Raw genomic sequence first — 27,942 nt, forward strand, 5'->3', positions numbered from 1 at the left:
AGTTTGAGCACTTTCAGTTTCTTCTGTGTTTGTGTGTGTGTGTTTTACTTTTGCATATATTTACAGTTTGTCTTTTCAAATGGACCAAAATCTGAGAGGTAGGAACCATCTTTTATAATTTTTTATGTATCTTAAGACATAGTAGACATTTCAATAGATATTTTGAAAATGAAGGCAGAGATCATCTTAATTTGCACAAGCTAATGGAATCACTTGTTTACAGTATATTGGTACTTGCTGCTCACCATATGCTTTTTCCCCCACACGGTGTGAAATGGCACTACTGGTGAAAATCACCTCAAAATAAGATCTTTTCGGTTTTAAGTCAAATTATATTTTAGAGAATATTATTGGATCAAGGTTCTGGAGTATATTTCATCTTATTCTTTCCATTTAACAAATAAATGCTATGCCCCAGTTTCTACAAAATAATTAATTTAATATAAGGGATGCCATATCAAATAATATTTCGACAGAAGCCAAGGAAATCCTGGTATCACATAGCCAGTGAACATAAACTGGTATTTATTTATGCAAACATATTGTAAAATTCCTCTAAATTCTCAAAAAATATTTATGTTGTCATGAACACATAAAAAATCTAAAGTGAGTATCAAGATTTCATTTGTAGTTCATAAAAGATACTGAAGTAAAATTCCTTTCTACAAACATATAAGAGTTGGCCACAGTGAGGAAACGTAAAACACATCAGTTTCTACCGTGGAAAACACATGAGGTCTATTTTTTTTTTAAAGTATCAGTGATAGGAATTCCTATAAAAAGATTAAATTCTCTTGTCGTAATGACAAGAAACCTTCATAGCTTCAATAATCTTGAAAACCTTCACAGCATCACCCTTTGCCAACTAAATTGAGAACACATACAATAAACTCCTCATACAGAGTACTTGTGTACTAGAAAACAGGTAATTCACATTCTGATAAAGAGCAAACGACAAGGGCTTTATTATGAGAACTGTTCAAGTAAAACTTCAGGGTGCACCAGTGAAAGTGAATAAAGATTTGCATCCATTTTTTCTGAATGAACACTAGGTTAAAAAGGGGCTACACATTTTTTTTCAAACACCACCCTTTGCTAAGGCAAAAAAAAAAACCAAAACCCACTTCATTTTAGAACATAACTGTTACAGAAGAAAGCTACATCACAGTACAGTACAGAACGTAAAATGCATCCTAGTCTGGAAGCCATTATGGAATGGCACATCACCTACACTTAGAGCCTTCTAATGTAGGTTGGAATTACAGTATTTATCACAGCTTTATTTTCTTTAAACTGATAAAATTTGAATACACTTTCTATTTTTCAAGAGTGTACAGATGGGGCCCATATGTTGATATTACAGTAATTACAACAGTAAATAACATTGCACAGTCAACCTCCAAGGCTAATTCAGTATAAAATAACAAGTATTAAAATGTACCTTTACTAGTGGTTTTACATCGCATATATCACTAATTATGAAAGAAAAGTAGGCAAATGCCCAATCACAAAGCGGCACATTATGGGCATAATGATGTGGAATAAATACAAGAAATCTGGCAACATATTTAAAACAGACCAGTTACATGGGAACAAACTGAACAACCACAGAAGCATAAATCAATATACTGGTATAAATAGTATGTTTTGCTCACAACTCCCTTAAGTAGTTATAGATATTACAGTGGCGGAGTGAAGAGGGTAGGAGAATGAGGCAAATGCTCCCAATGCCAGTTAATTCCTGAGGTGGCATTACTTCTTAACTGATGCATTGATCAACACTGTAAAGATGAGCCTGTGCTATGAAACAGTCCCAATATTATTATATCCCCGCAATTACATTGCGGTATTCTGAAGGCAGCAACTCTACGTGACAGTTTATAATAGCCAGATAAAGTATTGTTTTTTTTTTTTTTTTAATTTTGCTGCTACAGTTAGCAGTGGATCAGAAAACACTTCAAAGTTCAAAAGAAACTTGATGTAGACAACATTTTCCCCAGTACTTCTTAGTTAGCTCAAGGCAAAGCTATTATTGAATTTCATGTACTTGAATTTAAAAACTCTAAGTGCCAACACTGTAAACATTTTGTATCTTCTCAACTAAACCTCATGGGATAACAAGGAAAAGAGCAAAGATAAGCAGGAATAATTTTGTGTATAATAAAGCTGATCTATTTTTCAGCTTCTGGTTTAAATTTAAATATGATCTTAAAATAATTTTTCAAGGTCCATGCTACAATTGTAAAGACTATTTCTATGCACTTTTAATTCTGGACACAATTTTCAAAAATTGCAAGATGGAAGTAAGAATTTAAAAAAACCCACCAGAATGTAAATAACAGGGAAGAACATTTTCAAATCAAACCATCAAACGTACATTTATGTGCAGAAATCTAGACAACTATACAAGTTTTTAAGCAATCATGTTTTATTATACAACTCTATGAACAGAAAATGAACAGAAATACACAATATACTTACCTGTACATGTGAACCTACTTTTTAAGCTACAGATATTTATTATAGTTCATACTGACTTGAATTTTGCAGTTCATAACTATGTATAACCTTATTGCATTAAGGGCAAACTCTACATGGGGAGATTCACAGGCAGACCACATTAGGCATTACCAGTACATTCAAAAACTGTACCTCATATATGTATGCATCTTCCCTGAACCTGTAAATGTGGATGTCTTTACAGCTTAAGCTCATTTGCTATTTTTGATGCAATGTTCTTAAAGGCAATAGATGTTCCAGATATTCGCTTGAAGCGGACCCCATTAAGTGACAGTCGTGGCAACTTGCAAACTTCCATCTCCCACTGCACGAGGCTATCCTGTCTAGCATCTCCATGGACACAGAAAAGCAAAAATCTCTCTTTTTGCTCATAATCACAGTTATTTGCATCTAACACTTTTCGGATTTCTCTCATCATGTCATTAGGGTCCATTGAACTAGTGGTCTTCATACTCCATGTGAACCGCAAAGAACGCGGCTTAGAATCTTTACCCTCTTCCTTGTCTCTTTCTTTTGGTTCCCCTGATGTACTTCTGGAAGAAGAGGGCAAAGGGAAAGAATGAAAACAAAAATATTTCACTTAGCAAAGAAATCAAAACGCACATAAAAGCTAAGTGGTCATAATTCAGTGCCTAATAAAACTACTTTATTTGCAGACTACCCTGAGACAGATGGCAAAGATTTACATTATCTTGTGTTACAAAAACACACTCCAAGATGCCATCTGTTTTGACTTTTAATACTGTCAATCTAAAATAGCATTTTTTCTTAAATATAAGTGGCTTGAGGGAAACAAATCTGCAACTGAAAGTGAAGAACATAATACCTTCTTCAGGTCCATATTTCTCTGTTCAAGCACACACACAAAATAGGGACCACTAATATTGTACTCGTAAATATACACTTTTGAAATATAAACATTTCTTTTTTCTGCCTTTTTGGGTAGGAGGAATGTAATAACTTCAGAGGGAAAGATAATTCATTTACCTAATAATGTTGAGAAAGAATGTTGTATTGCAATTATGTAAAGATGTTAACTTACACTACACATCTCAGTGTCCTCCAGTGATTTCTCATTTCACTCAAGACATCCTTAGAACAGTCTACAACATTCCCCACGACCTGCACTCCAACTCCTACTCCCCCCACCTCATTTCCTAGAATTTTCCTCCTTCCTTACTCCTATCAGAACACACGGGTTATATTCTTGCCATGAGGCTGCTGCACAGACTGTTCCCTCTGTCATGAATGCTTCTCTCCAGATGGCTGTGTGGCTAACTCCTTTACAAATTTCTACTCACTTTCTGCATGAGGCTTTCCCTGACTGCCCTATTGCTCCCTAACTCCTATCCCGGCATGGCCAACCCCCTTCAGCCTGCTTTACTTTTTCTCCGTAGCACTTACCACATTCCATCATTTAACCCATTTGTTAGGGTGTTTATTGTCTGACTCTACCATTAGATTGTAAATTCCAGGAGGGCAAGTTTTGTCTGTTTCATTCACTGACAGATCTCAGGTATCTAAAACTGTGCTGGGTCCACAGTAACTATTAACATATTTGTTAAATGACTGAATCTCACTGAATTTTACTTATTGCTGGTATCCCACCAATAACATGAAAACAAGAAACCTATTTCAAATAATCATAGGAAAAAACCTTCATAGCTTCATCAAAGTTAATAAATTATTTGTGATACAGAAAATCCTGTAATCAAATTTCTTGAACAGTTATCCAAATAGAGATGTTACAGTTGCAACTTGTTACTTTATCTTGCTTATCTGTGATTTAAGAAAAAAATGTACTTTGAAAGTTTATAATCTACTGCATACATACTTTAAATTAATATATACACATTTTATATCAATAGTATAATATATATTCATGTATATGTTTACATATCTATAATTTTATATATATTGTCCACTTCATTTCCAGGTATCTGAGCCCCGCAAAGCTTCTGCAAACTATACAATCCTGAGAAAAATAAGGAAAGGAATAGGTAGAGAAAATAAATTTCCAAAAACTATTAATAATTATGGAAAGTATTTACTTCATCCTGTTCTCTATTTTTCTCTTTTTGCTCACTGAATCTAAGCCATTAAATCACAGGACTCTTGGGGCTTGCAGAGCGAACTACAGTCATTTACCAAGGTCACATGTATAACTCCAGTGGAATCAGCAGGCTAGCACCTGCACCAAGCACCTTGGGAGGCTGAGGTGGAAGGATGAGAGATCAGTTGACTGAGCACTCATTTTAAAGATGGAACTGATGGCTGGAAAACTTAAAATTAGTTTTCTGTGGCTCACACCTGTAATCCCAGAACTTTGAGAGGCCAAGGCAGGAGGATCGCGAGGTCAGGAGTTCAAGACCAGCCTGGCCAACATGTGAAACCCCATCTCTATTAAAACTACAAAAATTAGCTGGGCATGATGGCATATGCCTATAATCCCAGCTACTCAGGAGGCTGAGGCAAGAGAATTGCTTAAACCCGGGAGGCAGAGGTTGCAGTTCTGAAGCCATAGAGCTAATTCAGAATACTACTCTAAGTCTAGTTTCTTTCTATTCCACATTAAGATGACCTTAAGACAATAAGATGTTTTTCTGCATGGCCTCGCAGACATTGCCACTGATACTGTCAATTGTAGCAAGCTTCTGGAAATGTGGATATTAATATAAGAACAGCTAACATTCATGGAGTACTCATTAGGTGCAGCAAGTGTCCTAACTGCCTAAAATGTATTAATTCCTCATTGATCCCTCAGAACAACCCTAGGAGGCAGTTAGAGTGAGGAAATGGAGGCACACGGAGCTGAAGTAACTTCCCGAAAGCCACACAGTAAGGTAAGCGGGGGAACACAGCTCAGACCCGCAGTCTGGCTGAGAACCTGCACTTCTAATCACGGTACTGCCCCATCTCCCTGACATGACAGAACTTCATTATAACTGGCTTGATCCTACCTATGTTTTTTGCTGTTTGTTTTTTTTTAATCTGTAAATCGGCATTTTTCACCTGGTGGTTGTGAAATTAAATGCTGAGAAAGCACCTTTTAGTCTCCAGAAAGTCTGTCCAAAAGCAAAAAGAGAACGAAACCCACCAACAACCAACAAAAAGGAATATGAAAAGTGTTGTGTAAACATTTATAAAAGATCCGTGACTAATTCTTATAATGTAATAAAATCATGTAGTTATATTAAAAGGATAAAAATGCAACTTTTTTTTTTTTTGAGATGGAGTCTCACTCTGTTGCCAAGCTGTACTGCAGTGGCGTGATCTTGGCTCACTGCAACCTCTGCCTCCTGGGTTCAAGTGATTCTCCTGCCTCAGCCTCCCGAGTAGTTGAGACTACAGATGTGCACCACCACGCCCACCTAATTTTTGTATTTTTAATAGAGATGGGGTTTCACCATGTTGGCAGGGATGACCTCATCTCTTGACCTCATGATTCACCTGCCTCGGCCTCCCAAAGTGCTGTGATTATAGGCATGAGCCACTGTGCCCAGCCAAAAATACAACTATTAATGGCCACTTACAAGGTCATATACACTACTAAATGTCTCAGAGGGAAATTTAGTGGAAATACAGGATGAGATGCAAGAAGGGGGCTCAAAAATGAAGACTGAGGGAGAGGCTAAGAACAAGTCCTCCATGTTTGTGTAAAAGGCAGAAGAAAGTTAAGAATATTGGTCTTGCTCCCCTGTGGCTCCCTACTATGGTAACTCAGGTACCTAACTCTACAAAGAAACATTTCAACTCAGGCCGGGTGCGGTGGCTCAAGCCTGTAATCCCGGCACTTTGGGAGGCCGAGGTGGGTGAATCACGAGGTCAAGAGATCGAGACCATCCTGGTCAACATGGTGAAACCCCGTCTCTACTAAAAATACAAAAAAAATTAGCTGGGCATGGTGGCGCGTGCCTGTAATCCCAGCTACTCCGGAGGCTGAGGCAGGAGAATTGCCTGAACCCAGGAGGCAGAGGTTGCGGTGAGCCGAGATCGCGCCATTGCACTTCAGCCCGGGTAACAAGAGCGAAACTCCGTCTCAAAAAAAAAAAAAAAAAAAAAAAGAAATATTTCAACTCTTACTACAGTTTGCTAAAAAGACATGGGAGTGCTATAGTTTTCTCCAAGTTCATTATGTTTTATATTTTAAATAATTTGAAAAGTAGAAATCAAATTGGAGGCTTATGTTCAGCTGGTTACGGCCGTTCCTGAATGAAGCCAGATGCCTGTCCTACTGTGAAATACTTGTTGGTTCTAAGATTTATATTGCATACCTTAATGCCTGTGTACACTCAAAATAAATTAGTGCCTTCATTTCTTAAATTTCCCGCTTGTAAAATATGAACACAAGTACTAACATGTCCCTAATGTGGTCCCTAGAACAGCAGCATAAGCATCTCCTGGGGACTTGTTAGAAATGCAAATGCTCAGGCACCTGCCTCGGCCTCTGAATCAGAAACCCTGGGTGTGGGATCCAGCAATCTTTTTATCAAGTCTTCCCTGTAATTCTGATTGTGCTCAAGTTTGAAACCCACTGCCAGAATGAATGAAATGTCAAAAAAAAAAAAAAAAAAAAAATCCCCAAAAGTATGGCAGGGTAGAATTTTTAAATGTGATCAAACACTGAATTGTCACCTAAAATATATTTCTTATATCAAATCTTCCTACGTGGAATCATTTCCCTGTTCTGTGTTATTTGTGCTCTTTGACTCCAATTAATTTGTCATATCACTTGAGTGAGAACAATATCTGTACATTTAATCAATTAATTCTTCAGCTTAACATATTTTATAAAACAGAACGCCTATGTCTTTACCAAGTTCACAATTCAAATGAATGTTTAGAAAACAAACTCAAAAGTTGACTGACTTGAATGCTAGGTAACATTATGAAAACCCACCCCAAAATAAAAATCTAAAATAGGCATGCTATCTGGTTATTAGATCTATTCATGATCATTAAGTGCTATAAGTATTTCCAAAGTACGTTTTCATACACAGGGGCCTAGCAGCGAAGTATTAATAGTGGCTCCTCACCTTGAGGTGTCAGTTCTGCCACTGGCTTCGCCTTCACTTGGATCCCTCAAAACAAAGTGAAGGTTGAGATTTAATGATAAAAGTAAAAAATATATCAAGAAAACCTATATCTAAAATGATTTTAAAATTAGCTTGTTGAGCAAACTTCTACCATGACAATTTCTATTTCGAGTCAGTCTGAGACTGTTTCTCGCTTTTCATCGTAACTGCATGTCATTATCATTGAGCGTCTACTCATTATTGTCAAGAGGCAATATGAGGTGAAAGTTTAACGTTTTTTTCATAATCTTCCAATTCCCAGCCATGATTCATCTGAAGTCATAATTTATCTTTTGGTTTAATTTAGCTTAATCTAAAGTTAAAACTATTTAATAATTATCAGTAGCAAGATTCAACTTCAAATTTGTAATTATGTATAATTCTGGTAGTCGCTCAATATAAAATATATATATATATTAACCTTACAGTAAGCAAATCAATACCAATTTCTACATAAGCAATTTCTTCTATAAGCATTTCCTTTAGAAGTTAGGCTAACAATTCATGCACATGATAAAATACCACAACATACTAACAGCCTAGCCATGTAGGTGAGTCTAAAAACACAGATTCAATCTTAAGCAAAAACACTGATCTTACCTGGATATCCACCTGTGAAATGAAACCAGAAAAACACTACTAATTGTTCTTGTGTTGGATATAATTAAAATGTATAAAGTCTACCAAAATTTTAACCCTTTGTCATTTTTAAAGGTAATTAAATATCTTGTGATAGAGGCCAAAACACTATTAAATAGTGGGAAAAATCACCAACTTGAATCCTTAAGATAATGTTGTCTTAATGTTTTAGCCATTCCAGAAACATCTGTATTATTTATATTAAATGAATGCAACAAGAATAAAATCAGTGGCACTCTCCCATCCCCTAAGTCAATAAAATATACCCGCACACCAAACTCTAAAACTTTAAATGGTTCTCAAAAATATGAATGCCTTATGCATCTCAGGGTCTTTAATACATGCCTGTCTTAACAAGCATATTATGAAAAACAAGTTTTCTATCTGAATTTAAAAGAATACTAAAATGTATTCTCACATTCAAATGTAATTTCTTAAATTTCTAATAACTGCATTTTCATTGGGAAGTATAATAAAAATTCAATGCCATCTATACAAATCCATTTTTATTATAGCACACTGAAATAATAAAACATTTTTGAGCAGGCTCAAAGTGAAACATACATTTTCCATTACATGTAGATGAACTGACACACAGATGGGCAGTGTACCAACTTGGCAAGCAAGACAGTAATGCTGTTGCCTCCCACTGCTAAGATAAAATTCCTTTAGGAACGGACATACATCTCATTAGACTTTTCTGTCCTATTTATATTACGCTTTATTAATCACTAGCAAACACCTATTCCACTATTGCCAAACTTGAAGCATTAGGAGTGAAATGTCCCTTAGACTCTTATCCTCTGCTATAATTGACTGAAATAGCAATTGACCCATACCCTGTTCCTGCCTACCTGGATGCTAGTAGAACACTGGAAGAACTTCTGCTACTTGGTAATTGTTTAAAAAATCCCAAGAAGTCTGCTCTCAGTGGCCATGGTAGGAGGCAGATGGGGCTGCAGAAGGCACAGCTGGCTCTAACAGCATTTGCAGTGCAGCATGGCTCTTCAACACTTAACATTTAAAAACAGTTACCTACATATAGCAATATATACTCAACTGAACAAATTGGGTTATTCCCTACATAAGAATGAGCTATGGTTAGAAAATCATAAGGTTTGGTGTAGAAGTGAGCCATGCAGGTATTTAGGGCAGAGAATTCCAGGCAGAAGGAATAGCAGGTACACAATGCCAAAGCAGTGCTTAATGTACGTGAGGGCAGTCAGGTGCCTGTGTGGCTGGTGGGGAATCAGCCAGGGGAAGAGTGGGAGAAGAAGAAGTCAGAGCAGAAATGGATGGCCAGGTTACACAAGGCCCCACAGGCCACGGTGAGGGCACAGAATTGTATTCTGAGCAAGATGGAAGCTAATCAGGGACTTTAAATCTAAGAGTGACATGATCAGACTTGACATGACACTGCTGAAACAGAAGAGGAGGAGGACCAGGACAGAAGCTAGGGGACCTATGAGTAGGTGAAAGACGAACATTGATTCAGAGTATGAAAGCAGTGATGGGAGTGATGAACAGTTAAATTCTGGAAGTGCTATGGAGGTAAAGCCGGCACAATTTGCCAATGGATCTGATGTGGTACGAGAAAAAGAGGGGCCAAGGATAACTCCAAGACAGTGAAGAACGAGGGAGGGACAGGTTTGGGAAGAGGAACAAGAGTTGAGTTTTGAACATGTTCTGTTTCAGAGTCTATAACATATCCAAGCAGAGGGCTGAGCAGCAGTTGGCTATGAGTCTGCAGTTTAAGAGAGAGATGTGGGCTAGAGATACACTTGGGAGTTGTTCACACAGGATGGAATCTAATGTCATGAACTGACTGAGATCACTGAGTGTAAGGAAAACCAGAGAGAGAGAGAGAGAGAGAGGAGGGCTACAGATACACTTGGGAGTTGTTCATATAGGATGGAATCTACTCTCATGAGCCTGACTGAGATCACCAAGAGTGTAAGGAAAACCAGAGAAAAGAATGTGTTCAAAGACTGAGCCCTGGGGCATTCTAATACTTAGAGGTTGAGGGAAAGGCAAGGGAATCTGAAAAGAGCCAGCAGAGGAGCCTGGGATAGCTAGTCTGTGAGTCAGGAGAAAATCAGAGCTAAGCAAGGGAAACGCTTTAACTGTGCGGAATGTTTCAAGATGGTAAGTTGCTCACGGGAAGGCAGGAGCCCCATTAGTCCCACTCACTGCTGTACAATAGCTCCTACAAAAGTGCCTTGGATGTAGTAGGTCTTCACGTATGTGTTCCATGACTATACGGCAATCCTTTTTCAGAACCTCCCAACAGATCATCTCTAAGGCACTTTCTTGCTTTGACGTTCTGTCTCCTGACTTCCTGTCCACAGTACCCTTTACTATGTTTCCTCTAGAGTCTAAATCTTTGTTGCAGAGCAAAGAGAAGTATTTCGCACAATGCTTAATGCAAAATTAGTAATCAAGCATTAAACTCCAAACCTATTTTTTTCACTTTAAAATTAATTCTGGCTTAACCAGGAGAAAGTACTGGCTTTTTGAAATGGCCTTAAATAGCCAAATTCCAAAAGTAGAAACCTATTGATAATCTGACTAGTACCCTGCAGATGGCCCGCTAAAACTATCATCGAACTTCTGTGCTGACTCTGATGGTGAACTTTTTCTTTCTCTGGCAAGTTGTCATGCTGCATAGCAATTGCCCAAAGAGTACAAACTCATTGACAGGTATGGTGAGAAATTTATGTTACATTTGAGGCTTGAAGGTTTTTAATTTAGCTATGTGATACTGGGCAAACTGATGGATGAACCAGGTCTATAAATAGCTCCATGACAAGGAAGTAAGACTGAAGCTGCTGCTTCTCTTTTCCACATCCACTCTTTGAAATCCTAGGAACACTAATAACATTGAAAATTAATCATTTAATTAGCATTTCTTAAAGCAAGTATAATTATTTCTAGCCTATCACTGAAGGCTTGGCTGAAATGATGATATGATAGGGTGCCTTCACTGTCTCCCTAGAGAGAAACGATTGTGTCTTCCTCTGGAATCCAGCACGTTGCCCACACTTTTTAGCACATGTTCTGGTTTATATCATGGCTAGTTGTTTGTCTGCTTCTTACAAGACTGTAAAAATCTGGAGGGCACAGATGTTGTCTCACCTATCTTTAGATTCTGTTCTGCACCTAACACAGTGCTTTGTCTGTCACAGGGCTTAAGTAGACATTTACAGGACACAAAAATAGATCAAATAGACATCAGCCTGCATTGTAGTCAGCAACCCGTATCATCAATGTGCACTGTACATGTATGCATAGTAAGCATGCTTACTTTTTAGAAAGTATAATTGCATTGCTTAAGCAGATTAGAACTTTACATGTATTCATTTTGTGTTTCCTATGTTCTGATGTTAAGGTTTTATGATGTGAAATTACATAGATCTATGACTCTGGTATGTGGGCTTTTTATGCAAAGAAGAACAAAATGTAAATTATATATTATTAGCAAGCAATTTAAAAGTATTTTCAAGATAAATATTGTTTGAAGAAAACATGTAAACTCATTTATTTTTCTCAATCAAGGCTTTTAAATATAAAACAATCTTTTGTTAAAACACACATTTTTAAAGTCAAATTTTTGTTCTTTACATTTTATTTTATAGATTTTTAAAATCTCATTTTGTCCATTTTTTTCTTTCTCTTAAGGAAAAAGACTTTATGTCTTCCTAATTTTTTTCTTCCAAATCTGTAAAAGAGCATCTCTAATGAAATGTTATAAAACCACTTTGGAAAATTATTATAAAGATTTAAGAAAAAAGTAATTCCCTTTGTAATTTCTAGAGGAAACAAAACACGATAGTACATTGGTACTGACCTGCGAACAAATTTGGATGTGATTTTGCTTATTATACCAGTTGACGTTCCCCTTCTGGCATGTGCAAATGCACCCGTTTCGTGGGATGGTGAAGCAGGTGGCCCATTATAAGCAGCGCTGCGTCGCTCCCGGAGCTGTTCACCATGGAAAGTGCTTCGGCTTGAGCTCCCTCGGGGAAAGCGGGTCCGGTCTGGAGTCGCAGTACTAATACTGTGAGCAGATGGGGAAGCAGCAGGCACTCTCTGGGTTGTACTGCTGGGACAAATTAAGATATATCATTTAGAATAATGACAAGAAAACCTTTCACTCATGCTAAAAACTTGAAACAAATGGCTATGGCTACTTCTTTTGGCCCTACTTTATTTGTTCGCATTACAGCTGTGAGACATGAGTTAATTTTATTTACTATATCGTTGGAGAGGAATAAAATTTCAGACTGAAACTAGGTACCTTTTGTCTGGTGACTAAAAATTAAGAAATGACTGAAACAGGGACACAAAGATGAATACTCTTCAGTATCAGGAATCCCAAACCAGGGGTAGTGCAAATATTTTTTTAATATTCTCCTGAACCACTTAGCAATGCTGAACACAAATTTTATTGTCTATTAAAAAGACATTGAATAAAGTAATTTCCCATTTCTAATTTAGGCTTCAGTGATGGTACACCACCACATGGCACTACCAATATGCTTAACAAATCTAACAGAGGGTTAAAATATTCAGAAGTACTGAATTTGAGAAATCCTAAAATAGAAAAATACTAGAAAACCAGTTATATAATTTTATACCCGAATCGGCTCTTGAGTTCATCAATTTCATTGACAGGAAAACTGAAGCCCTGTTTTTTTAAGAACAAGGAACTGAGCCTGATCATTACCCAAAGGTCTCAACTCCAAGTTTAGTGCTTGTTTGGATATGTTTAAATCATAAAAAAATCACTTTACCTAAGTGACAAATTAAGCAGCAATATTTAACTTTATAGATGGACTTAAAACCAAATCCTTAAAAAAATTCCTCTAGAAAATGACTCAAGTTATATGCAACATTTCCAATAACAGCCAAAGCACACAGAAAATTTATGATACAATTCAGTTTTTCCTCTATTACAAACACTGAATCTTGTCAGAAAGGTCTTACTTAATGTGATGGTGACTATCATGTATTTTCACACGGTACTTTATATTTTTTTATTTTTTATTTTTTTGTAATCGCGTATATTTAGAATTTTTTTTTTATTTTTTATTTGATTTTAGGTTTTGGGGTACATGAGCAGAACATGCAAGGTACTATATATTTTTAAACAGTGAACAAAATGAAATGTAACCAGCACATTACCCAGGCCGGTAAGCTTCAGAGCCGTCTTTAATGGTTGGCAGTGTGACTTTAATAGGATGACCAGAAGTAGACATGGACTTCTGGTGGCGGGGTCGTGCTGAGGGGACAGCAGAGGCCACAGAAGAGCCTGCAGAAGATATGCTACTCACAGACATCTCTGTAAGGCTTTTGTCAAAAAGCAGTAGAGAAGACCATGGAAATGTAAAAAAGAAGAAAAATTGTGGTTTACTAAAATTTAAGAACTATATTTTTAAAAAATCTAAACTGAATAACTTCTCATGACTGAAATATTTGAAAGAAACTAACATTAACAGCAATATTAATGACTGACAAAAAATTAATATTCTTATGAAAAGTATCCAGGGTAAATGTATCACTATCATCCATGAAAAAAATCTCACACACACTTACTCTATGTATGTAAATGTGAGAAAGCATAAAATTCTTTTTGTGGAGATACAATAATTTCAGACAAAATGATTATGACTAAGTCATTTTTTACTTCCCCAAAATCACAGTTTGGTGTGATATGTTGATGTAGTTCATTGTCCATTATTGATACAATCAGAATTGGTAATTATACCAAAAATATTATCTCTGGATACATCAACACACTTTTAGATCATATCATGAGTCAATAGGTTAACAGTGGCAGATAAAAGGAGCCGCAGCTTAAAATTTAGTACCGGAAAAATCGTAAGTCTGAAATCAATTTCCAATTATCTTATCTGCAAAGAAGATAGATACAGTTTTCTTTGCTTGCCTTACAATAACACTTACTTTACAGTCTTATCAGGTGAGACTGCTTTGTACACACTGCTGAAATGATGGAAGGTGGATCTGAGGAAAGAATGTCACTAGAACAGGCTCCAGGCCTTTGTGCTACATTGCTGAGCAGTCCTTCTGACTCATGACAGAAAGAAGTTACATTTTTTAAATAATAAAAATAATATGGGTTATAATTTGAAATGAAACACTTTAAAAATTATATGGTTCTGAATGATGAGAAATAAGATGGCCACATTTTTTCAGAGGGAGGAAGATAAAGTCTTTATTATTCAAATACAGTAATGACTTGATGGGAGGTGAAAGGACAGGAAGCAGCAGGTGCAGAAAAGAGTAAGATTTAAATTATGAAGATGAAATTAGGATGGTATGATCTGCTTTGCTACAGAAAAATATTTACTATCAGATTTTACTCAGAAATTGGTAGGTAAAGAGAATTATTTCCTGTTTTCTCTAAATGTTTTCCCACCCTTCTATCCTGGTCCGGAGAGATGTCTTAGTAAGAATGGTTGGCTGCAATCTTACTATTTCATATAGTAACTCCTTTTCCCTGGACGCATTCAGCCGCAGGCATTTCAGCAAAAGCACTAACAAAGAACAATAGCAAAGGTATTACTACTTGGCACTGTGGCATTTACCTGCTGTCTTTTCCGTTCTGCAATGCTGCATATCGATCTGTGGTCCTTTCACAGACATAAGTATTCCTTCTTGCCATGCTACCTCCAGAATACACATTGTTCTTTAAGAAGAAAAAAAGGCAATTTAAAAATTCTAAATATATTTGTGGAAAGTCAAAGAAATGTATTTAAGGAGATTTTGAGAAAAATACAGAATTTTAATTGATCCAAATCTTACATTAACAAGATTTTCCCCTTCCTCCCTCTCATTTAGCTTTAAGAAGTAAAAGACAAAGCATCAAAAATGAACTCATCAGTTTTAGCTTATCCTCCAATAGATGCCAGCAGTTTGAAAGCAACAGGAGAGTGGGGTTTCTATTCTCTCCCTCCTTTGTGAGCTGGTGGTGGAGAAAGGGCAGGAGCAGGGGTGTGAGCAGCTCTAAGTAACTAGGAGTGCAAGTCAACTCTACACTAAGTATCGTCACCAGCAGAAGCCTGGGGCAGTGAAGACGGCATGCCCACTCAGAAGCCTGTGGGCTGCCTTTCTTCACCTGCTTGAGAAACTCTCTCAACCACTGGGAATATTAAGCAGACTAAATGCCCTGGGATCAACGGCATGTCTGGCTGAGGCCACCAACAGTGTTGTGTGCAGTGCCACAATGAAGATATTTATTTCCTCAAGTCTCAGGTTTGAGCTAGGAGGCAGGCCATTTCTGAGGAGCTTTGGAGAAAAGAGAGAAAATAAGCAAAAAGGGATAGATAAGTCATTCTCCTTACCATGCACACAACCTCTGACCTGTAAACCCATTGCTGTGCCTGTCAAATCCGTGACTAGTTACTCACTGGTAATAAAATATACATAAATGATTTTCAGTGTGCATATAATACTCTTCTGTTTAATCCTTACTCCAACAAAACAAAAAAACTTGCTACTTTTGGCTAATCCAGCATTTAAAATATATAATCAACCTAAACATTGTTGAATCATGAGGGCTAAAAAGTGAATAGATATTTGCTTGAATTCACTTTGAAGAAGGAAAAAACTCATATAAACAAAACTATATAAATACAGATGTAAAATTTTTCAGTAATGCAGATTCCGAGATGGAAGGAATTTTGTCATCAGTTATATAAAAGCATATGTTAAAAACTATAAACTATGGAACCAAAGAGGCTAAGATTATTAAAATTCTTAAGTAAGACTTGGAACATGTAGGCCGATTGTGGTGGCTCAATCACAACATTTTGGGAGGCAAGGAGGGCAGACTGTTTGAGGCTAGGAGTTCACGAACAGCCTGGGCAACCCTGTCTCCACAAAAAGTACAAAAAAAAAAATTAGCTGGGTGTGATGGCACACATCTGTAGTCCCAGCTACCAGGGAGGCTGAAGTGGGAGGATCACCTGAGCCAGAGAAGTTGAGAATACAGTGAGCTGTAATTGCACCACTGCACTTCAGCCTGAGCAACAGAGCGAGACCCTGTCTCAAAAAGAAAAAAAAAAAAAGACTTGGTCCATGTTACTAAGACAAAGAAAACGGATTTGATTATGGAGAGATGCATTATGAAACTAACTTATACTAAAGTTCTCAAAAAAGCTAGAAATGTCATCCATATTTCATAGTTTTGAAGACACTGTTTCATTACCTGCTTTCCCATTTAACATGTCATTAACGTCCAGCCACATCAAGTGATACTAAAGTGTTACAGCTGTAGCCTATGCAACTGTACAGACATACCATATTTTATTTTAACCAATAAGTTCCGAATTTTTGAACACTTAAATTATTTCCTACCTTACTCTTAGAAGCTACGGACATTTAATTCCCTAGAAATTAATTGGAAATTTAAAATAGAGGACAAACCTGAAAGGCTGTAAAATCACCCCATGAGCACCAAATGTACCAATATAAAAATACGTGCTTTTGATAATCTCACAATTTTGGCCAAATTTTCATATAAATAACTTAATTCCTTGTCAAATCATGTTACCATACACCATCTAGAAGCTTTTAAAAGTGTTTCTGGCTGTTCTCAATGACATTTCTTTCCTTTTCAAAGGCTGATGGTGAATGATATCTCTCCTTCCAAGCTGTGTCTCTGAATTTGTACTCCTCCCACCCTACCTCCCTTGCTTTGAGTCTTCAATGCCAGTGACATTCAGGTGCAACAACCGTCAGTTGTATTTCCCCAGGGAAATTCAGAATTATGCAAAAGTTAGGGAAACGAACTGTCACTGCTTCCATTTGTCATACATTCACATATAAAACTAACTTTTATAGCTGACCTTCCTAGTTCAAATAAAAAAGCTCCAGAGATCCCTAAGAAGGTAAGGTTCATTCTGCGGAGGATTTGGGAACCAGGTGGAAACTACCCAGGCCGACTTTGGAACTCTAGTTTAGCAACTTCCCCAAACTGGAAACCAATCATGTAAACAACTTTTTGGAGATTCTTTCACAGTAAAGTGATTATATTTTATGAAATTATACCATAATTTTATATACAGTATTTAATACTTATTATAGTATTCTTAATTTTTAGTCTTCCTAAAAGAAATCTCTTCTTCCCCCTTTTTTTGGTTGTTTTAAATGCTGTTTTGATTTTTAAATCTTATTTTTAAATAAAATAAAATAAGGGGTACATTTGCAAAATGCACAGGTTTGTTACATAAGTAAATGTGTGCCATGGTGGTCTGTTGTACCTATCAACCCATCGCCTAGGTATTAGGACCAGCATGCATTAGTTATTTTTCCTAGTGCTCTCCCCCAACCTCCACCCTCCCCTGAAAGGCCCTAGTGTGTGTTGTTCCCCTCTCCGTGTCCATGTGTTCTCATTGCTCAGCTTCCACTTTTAAGTGAGAACATGTGGTGTTTGGTTTTCTGTTCCTGCATTAGTTTGCTGATGATAATGGCTTCTGGCTTCGTCCATGTTCTGGCTTCAACCTCATTCCTTTGTATGGCTGCATAGTATTCCATGTTGTATATGTACCACATTTTCCTTACCCAGTCTATCACTGAAGGGCATTTGGGTTGATACCATGTCTTTGCTATTGTGAATAGTGCAACGAAGATAAAACGTGCATGTACCTTTGTAAAAGAATGATTTATATTCCTCTGGGTATATACCCAGTAATGGGATTGCTGGGTCAAATGGTATTTCCAGTTCTAAGTCTTTGAGGAATCGCCACTGTCTTCCTCAATGGTTGAACTAATTTACATTCCCATCAACAGTATAAAAGTGTGTGTCTGTGTGTGTGTGTGTGTGTGTGTGTGTGTGTGTGGTTTTTTGTTGTTTTTTTTAGACGGAGTCTTGCTCTGTTGCCTAACTAGAGTTCAGTGGCAAGATCTCGGCTCCCTGCAACCTCTGCCGCCCAGGTTCAAGTGATTCCCCTGCCTCAGCCTCCCAAGCAGCTGGGACTACAGGTGCGCACCACCACGCCAGGCTAATTTTTTGTATTTTAGTAGAGACGGGGTTTCACCATGTTGGCCGGGATGGTCTCAATCTCCTGACCTCATGATCCGCCTGGCTCAGCCTCCCAAAGTGCTGGGATTACCGGCATGAGCCACTGCACCCGCTAAAAGGGTTTTTATTTCTCTGCAACCTCACCAGCATCCGGTTTCTTGACTTTTTAATAATCACCGTTCTGACTGGCATGAGATGGTATCTCATTACGGTTTTGATTTGCATCTCTAATGATTAGTGATGTTGAGCTTTTCTTCATGTGTTTGTTAGCCACGTTTATGTCTTCTTTTGAGAAATGTCTGTTCATGTCCTTTGCCCACTTTTTAATGGGGTTGTTTTTCTCTTGTAAATTTAAGTTCCTTGTAGATTCTGGGTATTAGACCTTTTGTCAGATGGAGAGATTGTAAAAATTTCTTCCATTCTGAAGGTTGTCTGTTTACTGTGATGATAGTTTATTTTGCTGTGCAGAAGCTCTTTAGTTTAATTAGATCCCATTTGTCAATTTTTGCTTTTTGTTGCAATTCTTTTTGGCAATTTCATCATAAAATCTTTGCCCATGCCTATGTCTTGGGTGGTATTCCTATCTGAATACCCTTTATTTCTTTCTCTTGTCTGATTGCCATGGCCGGAATTTTCAATACTATGTTAAGTAAGAGTGGTAAGGGAAGGCATCCTTGTCTTGTGACAGTTTTCAAGGGGAATGTTTCCAGCTTTTGCCCATTCAGTATGATATTGACTGTGAGCTTGTCATATATGACTCTTACTGTTTTAAGGAACTCAAAATATGTTCCTTCAATACCTAGTTTATTGAGTTTTTAGCATGAAGCAGTGTTGAATTTTATCAAAGGTCTTTTGTCTACTGAGATAACCATGTGGTTTTTGTCTTTAGTTCTGTTTATATGACCAATTATATTTATTGATTTGCATATGTTGAACCAGACTTGCATCCTGGGATGAAGCCATCTTGATCAGGGTAGATAAGCTTTTTGATGTGCTGCTGGATTCAGTTTGTCAGTGTTTTATTGAGGATTCTTACATCCATTTTCATCAGGAATACTGGCCTGAAGTTTTCTTTTTTTGTTGTATCTCTGCCAGGTTTTGGTATCAGGATGATGTTGGCTTCACAGAAAGTCAGGGAGGAGTCCCTCCTTTTCATTTGTTTGGAATAGTTTTATAAGAAATGGCTCATCTTTGTACCTCTGTTAAAATTCAGCTGTAAATCCATCTAGTCCTGGGCTTTTTTTTGGTTGGTAGGCTATTTATTACTGCCTCAATTTAAGAACTTGTTATTGGTCTCTTCAGGAATTTAATTTCTTCCTTTCAGTCTTGGGAGGATGTATGTGTCCAGAAATGTATCCATTTCTTCTAGATCTTTATCATTTGATTGTGTTTATTTGAATCTTCTCTCTTTTCTTCTTTATTAATCTAGCTAGTGGTCTATATATTTTATCGCTATTTGTTTTAAAAACCAGCTACTGGATTTACTGATTTTTTGAGGAGTTTTTCATGTCTGTCTCCTTTAGCTCTGCTATGAGCTTCGTTATTCCTTGTTTGCTAGCTCTTGGTTCTCTAGTTCTTTTAGTTGTGATGTTAGGGTATTGATTTGAGATCTTTCTAGCTTTTTGATGTAGCATTTAGTGCTATAAATTTCCCTCTTACCACTGCTTTAGCTGTGTCCCAGAAACCCTGGTAGGTTTTCTTTTTGTTCTTATTAGTTTCAAATAATTTCTTGATTTCTGCCTTTATTTCATTACCCAGAAGTCATTCAGAAGCAGATTGTTCAATTTCCACGTAGTTGCGTGGTTTTGAGTGTATTTCTTAATCTTGAGTTCTAACTTGATTGTACTGTGGCCTGAGACACTGTTAAGACTTCAGTTCTGCATTTGCTGAGGAGTGTTTTACTTCCAATTCTGTGATCAATTTTAGAATAAGTACCATGTGGCACCAAGAAAAATGTATATTCTGTTGTTTTTGGGTGGAGAGTTCTGCAGATATCTATCAGGTCCACTTGGTCCAGAGCTGAGTTCAAGTCCTGAATATCTTTGTTAATTTTCTGTCTTGATGATCTAATACTGACAGTGGGGTATTAAAGTGTTCCACTATTATTGTGATGAGGGGAATCTAAGTCTCTTTGTAAGTCTGTAAGAACTTGTTTTATAAATTTGGGTGCTCTGGTATTGCATGCATATATATTTAGAATAGTTAGCTCTCCATGTTGAATTGAACCTTTTACCAGTATGTGATGCCTTTGTCTTTTTTGACCTTTGTTGGTTTAAAGTCTATTTTGTCAGAAACTAAGATTGCAAACCCTGTTTTTCTTTCTGCTTTCCATTGGCTTAGTAAAGTTTCCTCCATCCCTTTATTTTGAGCCTGTGTGTCTTTGCACTTGAGATGTGTCTCTTGAATACAACACACTGATGGATCTTGTCTTTATCCAGCATGCCATTCTGTCTTTTAATTCGGGCATTTAGCACATTTACATTTAAGGTTAATATTGTTTTGTATGAATTTAATCCTGTCATCATAATGCTGGGTGGCCAATTTTGCAGACTTGTGAATGTAGTTGCTTCACAATGTCATTGGTCTGTGTACTTCAGTGTGTTTTTGAAATGGCTGGTAACAAATTTTCCTATCTATGTTTAGTATTTCCTTCAGAAGCTCTCATAAGGCAGGCCTGGTGGTGGCAAAATCCCTCAGCATTTGCTTATCTGAAAAAGATTTTACTTCTCCTTCGTTTTTGAAGCTTAGCTTGGCCAGATATGAAATTCTGGGTTGGAAATTCTTTTATTTAAGAGTGTTGAATATTGGCCCCCAATCTCTTCTGGCTTGTAGAGTTTTTGCTGAGAGGTCTGCATCTAATGGAATTCCCCTTGTAGGTAATTTGGCCTTTCTCTCTGGTTGCCCTTACCATTTTTTTCTTCATTTTGACCTGGGAGAATCTGATGATCATGTGTCTTGGGGCAGATCCTGTGGAGTATCTTCTTGGGGTTCTCTGGATTTTCTGAATCTGAATGTTGGCCTCTCTTGCTAGATTGGGGAAGTTCTCCTGGATGATATCCTGAAGTGTGTTTTCCAACTTGGTTCCATTCTCCCCATCTCTTTTGAGTACTCCAGTCAGTCTTTTTACATAGTACCATGTTTTTTGGAGTTTTTCTTCATTCATTTTCATTCTTTTTTCTCCAATCTTGTCTGCCTGCCTCATTTCAGCAAGATAGTCTTCAAACTCTGATAGTCTCTCTTCCACTTGATCTATTCGGCTATAGCTATTTGTGTTTGCATCATGAAGTTCTTGTGCTGTGATTTTGGGCTCCATCAGGTCATTATGTTCCTCTCTAAACTGGTTATTCTAGTTAACAGCTCCTGTAATCTTTCATCATGGTTCTTAGCTTCTTTGCATTGGGTTAGAACATAATCCTTTCGCTCAGCAAAGTTTGTTATTACCCACTTTTTGAAGCCTACTTATGCCAGTTCATCCATCTCAGCTTCAGCCCAGTTCTGTGCCCTTGCTGGAGAGGTGCTGCAATCATTTAGAGGAGAAGAGGCATTCTTCTTTGGGAATTTCGGTGTTTCTGCATTGGTTTTTTCTCTCATCTTTGTGGATTTATCTACTGCTGATCTTAGAGGCTGTTGACCTTTGGATGGGGTTTTTGTGGAGTCTCTTTTGATGCTGTTGCTGTTGCTTGTTTTTTTTCTAATACTCAAGCCCCTCTTCTGCAGGTCTGCTGCAGTTTTCTGGGGATCCACTCCAGACTGCCTGGGTATCACCAGTGGAGGCTGCAGAACAGCAGATTGCTGCCTGCTCCTTCCTTTGAAAGCTTTGTCCCAGAGGGGCAGCAACCTGATGCCAGCTGGAACTCTCCTGTATGAATTATCTGCTGACCCCTGTTGGGAGGTCTCACCCATATAAAAAGCACAGTACCGTGAACGTCCTTAAGGAATTAGTCTGGGTGCTCCTTAGTGGAGCTGGTGCACTGTGCTGGGAGAATTCCCCTTGTCCAGAAGGCCCAGGCTCTTCGGAGCCAGCAGGTAGGAAAGATTAAGTCTGCTGAACCTGAGAACACAGCTCCCCCTCCTCCCAGGTGCTCTGTCTCAGGGAGATGAGAGTTCTGTCTGTAAGCCCCTGGCTGCAGTTGCTGGAATTCCTGCAGGGAGGCCCTGCCTGGTGAGGAGGGATGGATCTGGGTCCCACCTAAAGAAGCAGTCTGGCCATGATCTACCACAGCTGCTATGCCGTGCTGTGGGGAACACAGCCCAGTCCAAACTGCCCAGCCTCCCTAACACTGACTAGAGCTGCAGTAATGGTGGTCGCCCCTCCCGACGGGAACTTGGTCCTATCAGGCAGACTCTAGGTTGCTGTGCTGGCCAGCGGGGATCCCAGGTCAGTGTGAATCTTAGCTTGGTGGGGATCCATGGGAGTGGCATCCGCTGAGCGAGGCTGCTTGGCTCTCTGGCTTCAGCCCCCTTTCCACAGGAGTGGACAGATCTCTACCTTTCTGGAGCTCCAAGAGCCACCAGATTATGTAAAAACTCCTGCAGCTCAGTGCCTGCCCTGGTGGTGTAGGATCACAAGCAAATCTCCTGATCCATGAGTTGCAAAAATCTGTGGGAAAAGCGTAGTGCCCCAGGTGGGTAGCACACTCCCTCACCGCCTTTCTTGGCTCACAGAGGGAAGTCCCTTTGCCCAGTGCAGCTCCTGGGTGAACCGCCCCACCCTGCTTTTCCTTGTTCTCCGTGGGTTGCACCAACCACCTAGTAACTCCTGATGAAAGAACCTGGGTACCTCAGTTGGATGTACAGAAATCACTCACCTTTTGCCTTTCTCTCGGTGGGAGCTGCAGACGGGCACTGTTTCTACTCAGCCATCTTGGCCCTTCCTTCTTCCCCTTATTTTGCAAAAAAGCTGATTAATACTTTTCTTAGAGTTCATGTCTTAGTCTGTTTGGGCTGCTATAACAAAATATCATAAACTGGCTGGCTTATAAACAACAGAAATTTATCTCTCACAGTTCAAGAGGCTGGAAAGCACAAGATCAAGGTGTCAAGATATTTAGCATATGGTGAAGGCTTGCTTCCTAGATAGCCATCTTTTTGTTGTGACTTCACATGGCAGAAGGGTGGAACAAGCTCCCTTGGGCTCTTTTATAAGGGCACTAATCCCATTCGTAAGGGCCCTTATGACCTAAGCACCTTCTAAAGGACCTGCCTTCTAATACTACCACCTTTATGGTTAAAATTTTTTTTTTTTTTTAGGGTTAGAATTTTAACATACGAATTTCGGTGAAGGGTGGAGGGCCACTAAGATTCCTATAATAGTTTATATTATTTTATATTTTATTTTATACTGCTCATAATGTGATAGATAATATAGAATATACTTTTACAAGTTTTATTGTTTTCTTGATTTAAAAACAGCGCAACTTATTTATGTCTTCAAAACTCAACACTTAGCTCCCAAGTTTCTAGGCTAGTCAAGGGTTTTCCCTGAATTCCCACATGTAATTTTTGGATGGGAATTTCTAGAAGGAAAATATTAAGTTTGTTTTTCCTGCACCTTACTTACAAATAGTAATACTCTGCTATGGTTTGAATGTGTCCCCTGAAGTTACTGTGTTAGAAGCTTGATCCCCAATGTGCATGTGCTGGGATGTGTGGCCTCATAAGAGATGATTAGGCTCTGGTCTCACAAATGAATTCTTTGAAAGTGGGTTAGTTATCTTGAGTGTGGCTTTTTCATAAAAAAGTGTATTTGGTCCCCTCTTGCTTTCTTGCGTGTGCTCTCTTGACCTTTATGCCATGGGGTGATGCAGCAAGAATGCCCTCACCTGAAGTTGGCCTCTTGATACTGAACTACCCAGCCTCCAGAGTGGTGAGAAGTAAATTTCTTTGCTCTATAAAGTATCCATTAAGTGGTTTTCTATTGTAGCAACACAAAATGAACTAAGAGAGACTCCGTTCATTTCTAATCTGTGATGGTTGTGGTGATGAACAATCAAACAAACGACTCCGAGAATTAACCAAAACATTTATCCAACCATTCATCTGTTTAACTATTTAACTCAAAACTCTCCCCATGCTGTCTATCAACTGGCTAGTTTTAAATATCATCTGTCAGTATCATCCTTGAGTTAAGATACTAAACTGACATTAAATAATACTGTCAATAGAATTATAAGCAAGAACTGTTATTATTGACAAAGAAAATTCTGATTTTGTAAACATTAACTGCACTATCACTTGTTAATTACCTCTGCGTGTTATGGGCACTATTTCTTTTTCCATCAGAGAGGAAGGAGCCATTTCATGCCATTTGAATGGATTTAATATTTTCCATTATATTCTACTTTATTGACATTGGTAAAAATGTTCATTTGTTCAGACAATATTTGACACTATTACAGGGCTTGAATTGTAAATGCTCAAGTACTTTCTATCTAAAAAATTACCTCAAAGAAAAGGTATTAAAGCCGTGTATTTTACCTTTAAAGCAGTGATTAGCAAACTTTTTCTGTAAAGAGTCATATAGTGAACATTTTAGGTTTTGTGGGCCACACCATCAATGTCACCAATAGTCAAGAAAATGCAAATTAAAAACAAATACTTTTTTTTTCTTTTTGCTCTTCAGATTGGCAAAAATGCTAAAGATTGATAATATCCTGTTGATGAGTTTGTGGAGAAATAATTACTCTCTAAATTACCCCAACCATTTGGAAAGTTACTGTGGTAGCATTTATTAAAAAATTAAATGTATATATTCTAAGGATACACACATAGTCAGGAAATACATTAAGACACATCAGAACTGAGTCTTTAAGTGAGGTGAGTGGGAGCAGGGATGCGGCTGCACAGACCTAGGCTGACTGTGTCATGGACTGAAGAGCATGAGGAGTCTGCCTCTTTGCAGCTAAAGTTAAAAACAAGTGTTGTCACATAGACCCAAAGATAGAGCTTTTGAGAATGCCTCCAACAGAAGTATACCAATAACATAAATGTATAAGGTTGTACCCTCTGGAGAATGAAAAGCTCTGAATACTTCATCAAAAGAAAGGTTGAACAAATTATAATATATCTATCTGTTAATACCATTGAAATAATATGCATCTATTAAAAAGATCTCAATGTTCTGATCTAGAAGGACCCCAAACTATAAGTAAAAAAAATTAAAATGTTATACAGTAAGATCTCATTTTTATAAAAAAGTAAAATAAAATAATACTCTCTCTCTATATATATATATATATATTTTTTTTTCACCTTTTTTTTTGACAGTGTCTCACTCTGTCACCCAGGCTGGAGCACAGTGGTACATCCATAGCTCAAAGCTCATTGCAGCCTCAAACTCCTGGGCTCAAGTCATCCTCCCTCCTCAGCTTTTCAAGTAGCCAGAACTACAGGCACACACTACTACACCAGGCTAATCTTAAAACATTTTGTAGAAATCAAGTTGCACTAGGTTGCTCTGGCTGCTCTGAAACTCCTGGCCTCAAGCAAGCCTTCCTCTGTGGCCTACCAACATGCTGGGATTATAGGCATGAGCCACTGCAATCATTTCTAAACAGATCATGGGGAAGCTAAGTGGTTATATCCATCAGTTCTAAAGTGGTTATGCACATCTATTTCACAGACTAAGAGGTGATAATCTAATCATACCATACATTTATAATCAAATATACATAACCATATTCAAAAGAGGTAAGATTCCAACAGACTACATAAAATAATGGATATTAGGGAGTTTAACCCACTTGGAATTTTGGTATCTTATCTTGCATTTGCTATTTAAAGTAATTTTTTTCTCTCCTGTCTACAGGCTAAGGTTTTTTTTTTTTCCTTGTGTTGGTTTAAAAGCTTTAATTCTTTGTTCTTACATTGTTCATCCTTAAGTTCCTGAACTCATGTTTGCTTACTGCTAATGATTTCTTTTTTTTTTTTTGGAGATGGAATTTCACTCTTTTGTTGCCCAGGCTGGAGTGCAATGGTGTAATCTCGGCTCACTACAATCTCTTCCTCCCAGATTCCAGAGATTCTCCTGCCTCAGCCTCCCAAGTAGCTGGGATTACAGGCATGTGCCACCACGCCGGCTAATTTTGTATTTTTAGCAGAGATGGGGTTTCACCATGTTGGTCAGGCTGGTCTTGAACTCCTGACCTCAAGTGATCCACCCACCTCTGCCTCTCAAAGTGCTGGGATTACAGGTGTGAGCCACCGCGTTCAGCCTCTTGCCGCTAATGATTTCTTAAACGTATTCCTATCATCTGACTAATAAGGCCTGTGTTTGCTTATATTTCTTGAATGTCCATCTCTATCCTTATGCCCTGGATGCTGTCCAGAGTTGTGGTTATGAATTTTCATTGTTTTTCTCTTTTTGCATATGTTACTACATACAATACTTCAGTAAGTTATTTGATTGCTTTCAACTCCCATATATTTTACAGCAACATTCTAGATTAATTTCTCTTCCTATAAGAATACTTTCTCCAACAAAGGTGTTTTCAAATGGTCACTGTGTAGTCAAATAGTTGAGACATTTTACGCCAAAGAACATGGTTTTTGTACCTTCACATTTAAATGAAAACATAGCTAGATAAAATTTCTAGGCTCGGTGTGCTTTTTCTCAATACTTTAACAACATTCTTCCCTTTATCTTACTGTATCCATGTTGCTATTGAGAAGTCTGATGTCAATTTGAATCTTGTTCCTTTTAAGGCTGTCTGCTCTCTGACTCTGGAGTCTTTAAAACATTCTTCCCTTTGTTTTTGGTATCTATAAATTCCACGCTAAAAGTCCAGGAGTAGGTTTTCTTCCTGGCTTCTATTTGCCACTCAGGGTCCTTTCAATATGAAATCCTCCTTCTTTATTTTTTCTTATTATTTCTTTAACTATTTCTCCCCCTTCATTTTGCTCCCTTTCCTTTCAAAAACACTTATTCTCTGAATGTTATCCTTTCACATACCTTAGTTTTCTTTTATATTTTCTATCTGTAGTCTTTCCTGCTGCCTTATGAGACCGCAGCTCAAACCCTCTTCTAGTTCCCATTCATTATATAATTTATGTAGTTGAATGTGAGGCAACTTTATAAATTAATTATTTAATTGAGTCTGCCTTCATTAAACAGCATATTTGTAAATAAAAATGAAATGTGCCAATATAATATTAAGTAAACATTATAAAAAGGAAAATGAAGCAGGAAAGTTTAAAAAGTTTAAAATGAAGCAGCATTTGAAGTTAAGTGTTTATATGCAAAAAAGAATTCTTTTTTTGTTGTTCTTAAATTGCATTTATGAGAAGTGTGGTCCCTCTGCATGTTCTTTAAATTATAATTCCTTTTCAATCATTAAAAAACAATAAACGATAAAGAGTTTATACATAACCCTGAAACAAGTTATTACAATAAATTGCAATATACCGGAGTATTTACTCACACTTGTAATAGTTGAAGATTTTTTCCTCTCTGGCCCTACAAGAGGGCTTGCAGTCATCTCGCTTTTTGAGCCAACTGTCGTGCTGCCAAGTTTTCGAGCCACATCTTTGTCCCACTCCTCTTTCTGTTCACTTTCCACGCTGTTAGCCTGAGCTCTTTTGGTATATGATACAGCAGGAGGAATGGATGGACCAGCTATAATTTTTCAAAAAACAGCATAATGAGCTGAAAAACAACTGATCTAT

General features: G+C 37.7%; 1 protein-coding gene across 19 annotated transcripts in view; it reads right to left on the reverse strand.

Moving 5' to 3' along the window:
* Window positions 1-941: 941 nt before the first annotated feature.
* The window catches only part of MARK1 (microtubule affinity regulating kinase 1), a 137,489-nt gene continuing 110,488 nt past the window's right edge, over window positions 942-27,942 (reverse strand). For 3 of the 19 annotated variants that reach the window (XM_078356489.1, XM_035280838.3, XM_035280840.3), the window contains 7 exons: window positions 27,699-27,892; window positions 23,088-23,162; window positions 14,843-14,943; window positions 13,419-13,583; window positions 12,082-12,336; window positions 7,557-7,601; window positions 2,411-3,053 (listed from right to left, as the gene is read on the reverse strand). In XM_078356489.1, the coding sequence (XP_078212615.1) occupies window positions 2,699-3,053; window positions 7,557-7,601; window positions 12,082-12,336; window positions 13,419-13,583; window positions 14,843-14,943; window positions 23,088-23,162; window positions 27,699-27,892 (1,190 nt within the window). In that variant the 3' untranslated portion in view covers window positions 2,411-2,698. Of the gene's footprint in view, window positions 3,054-7,556; window positions 7,602-12,081; window positions 12,337-13,418; window positions 13,584-14,842; window positions 14,944-23,087; window positions 23,163-27,698; window positions 27,893-27,942 lie in introns of all 19 variants that reach the window. The other 16 variants (XM_035280839.3, XM_035280844.3, XM_035280843.3 and 13 more) reach the window with 16 other exon arrangements.

Source organism: Callithrix jacchus, chromosome 19 (assembly GCF_049354715.1).
Source record: "Callithrix jacchus isolate 240 chromosome 19, calJac240_pri, whole genome shotgun sequence".
NCBI lineage: Eukaryota > Metazoa > Chordata > Mammalia > Primates > Cebidae > Callithrix > Callithrix jacchus.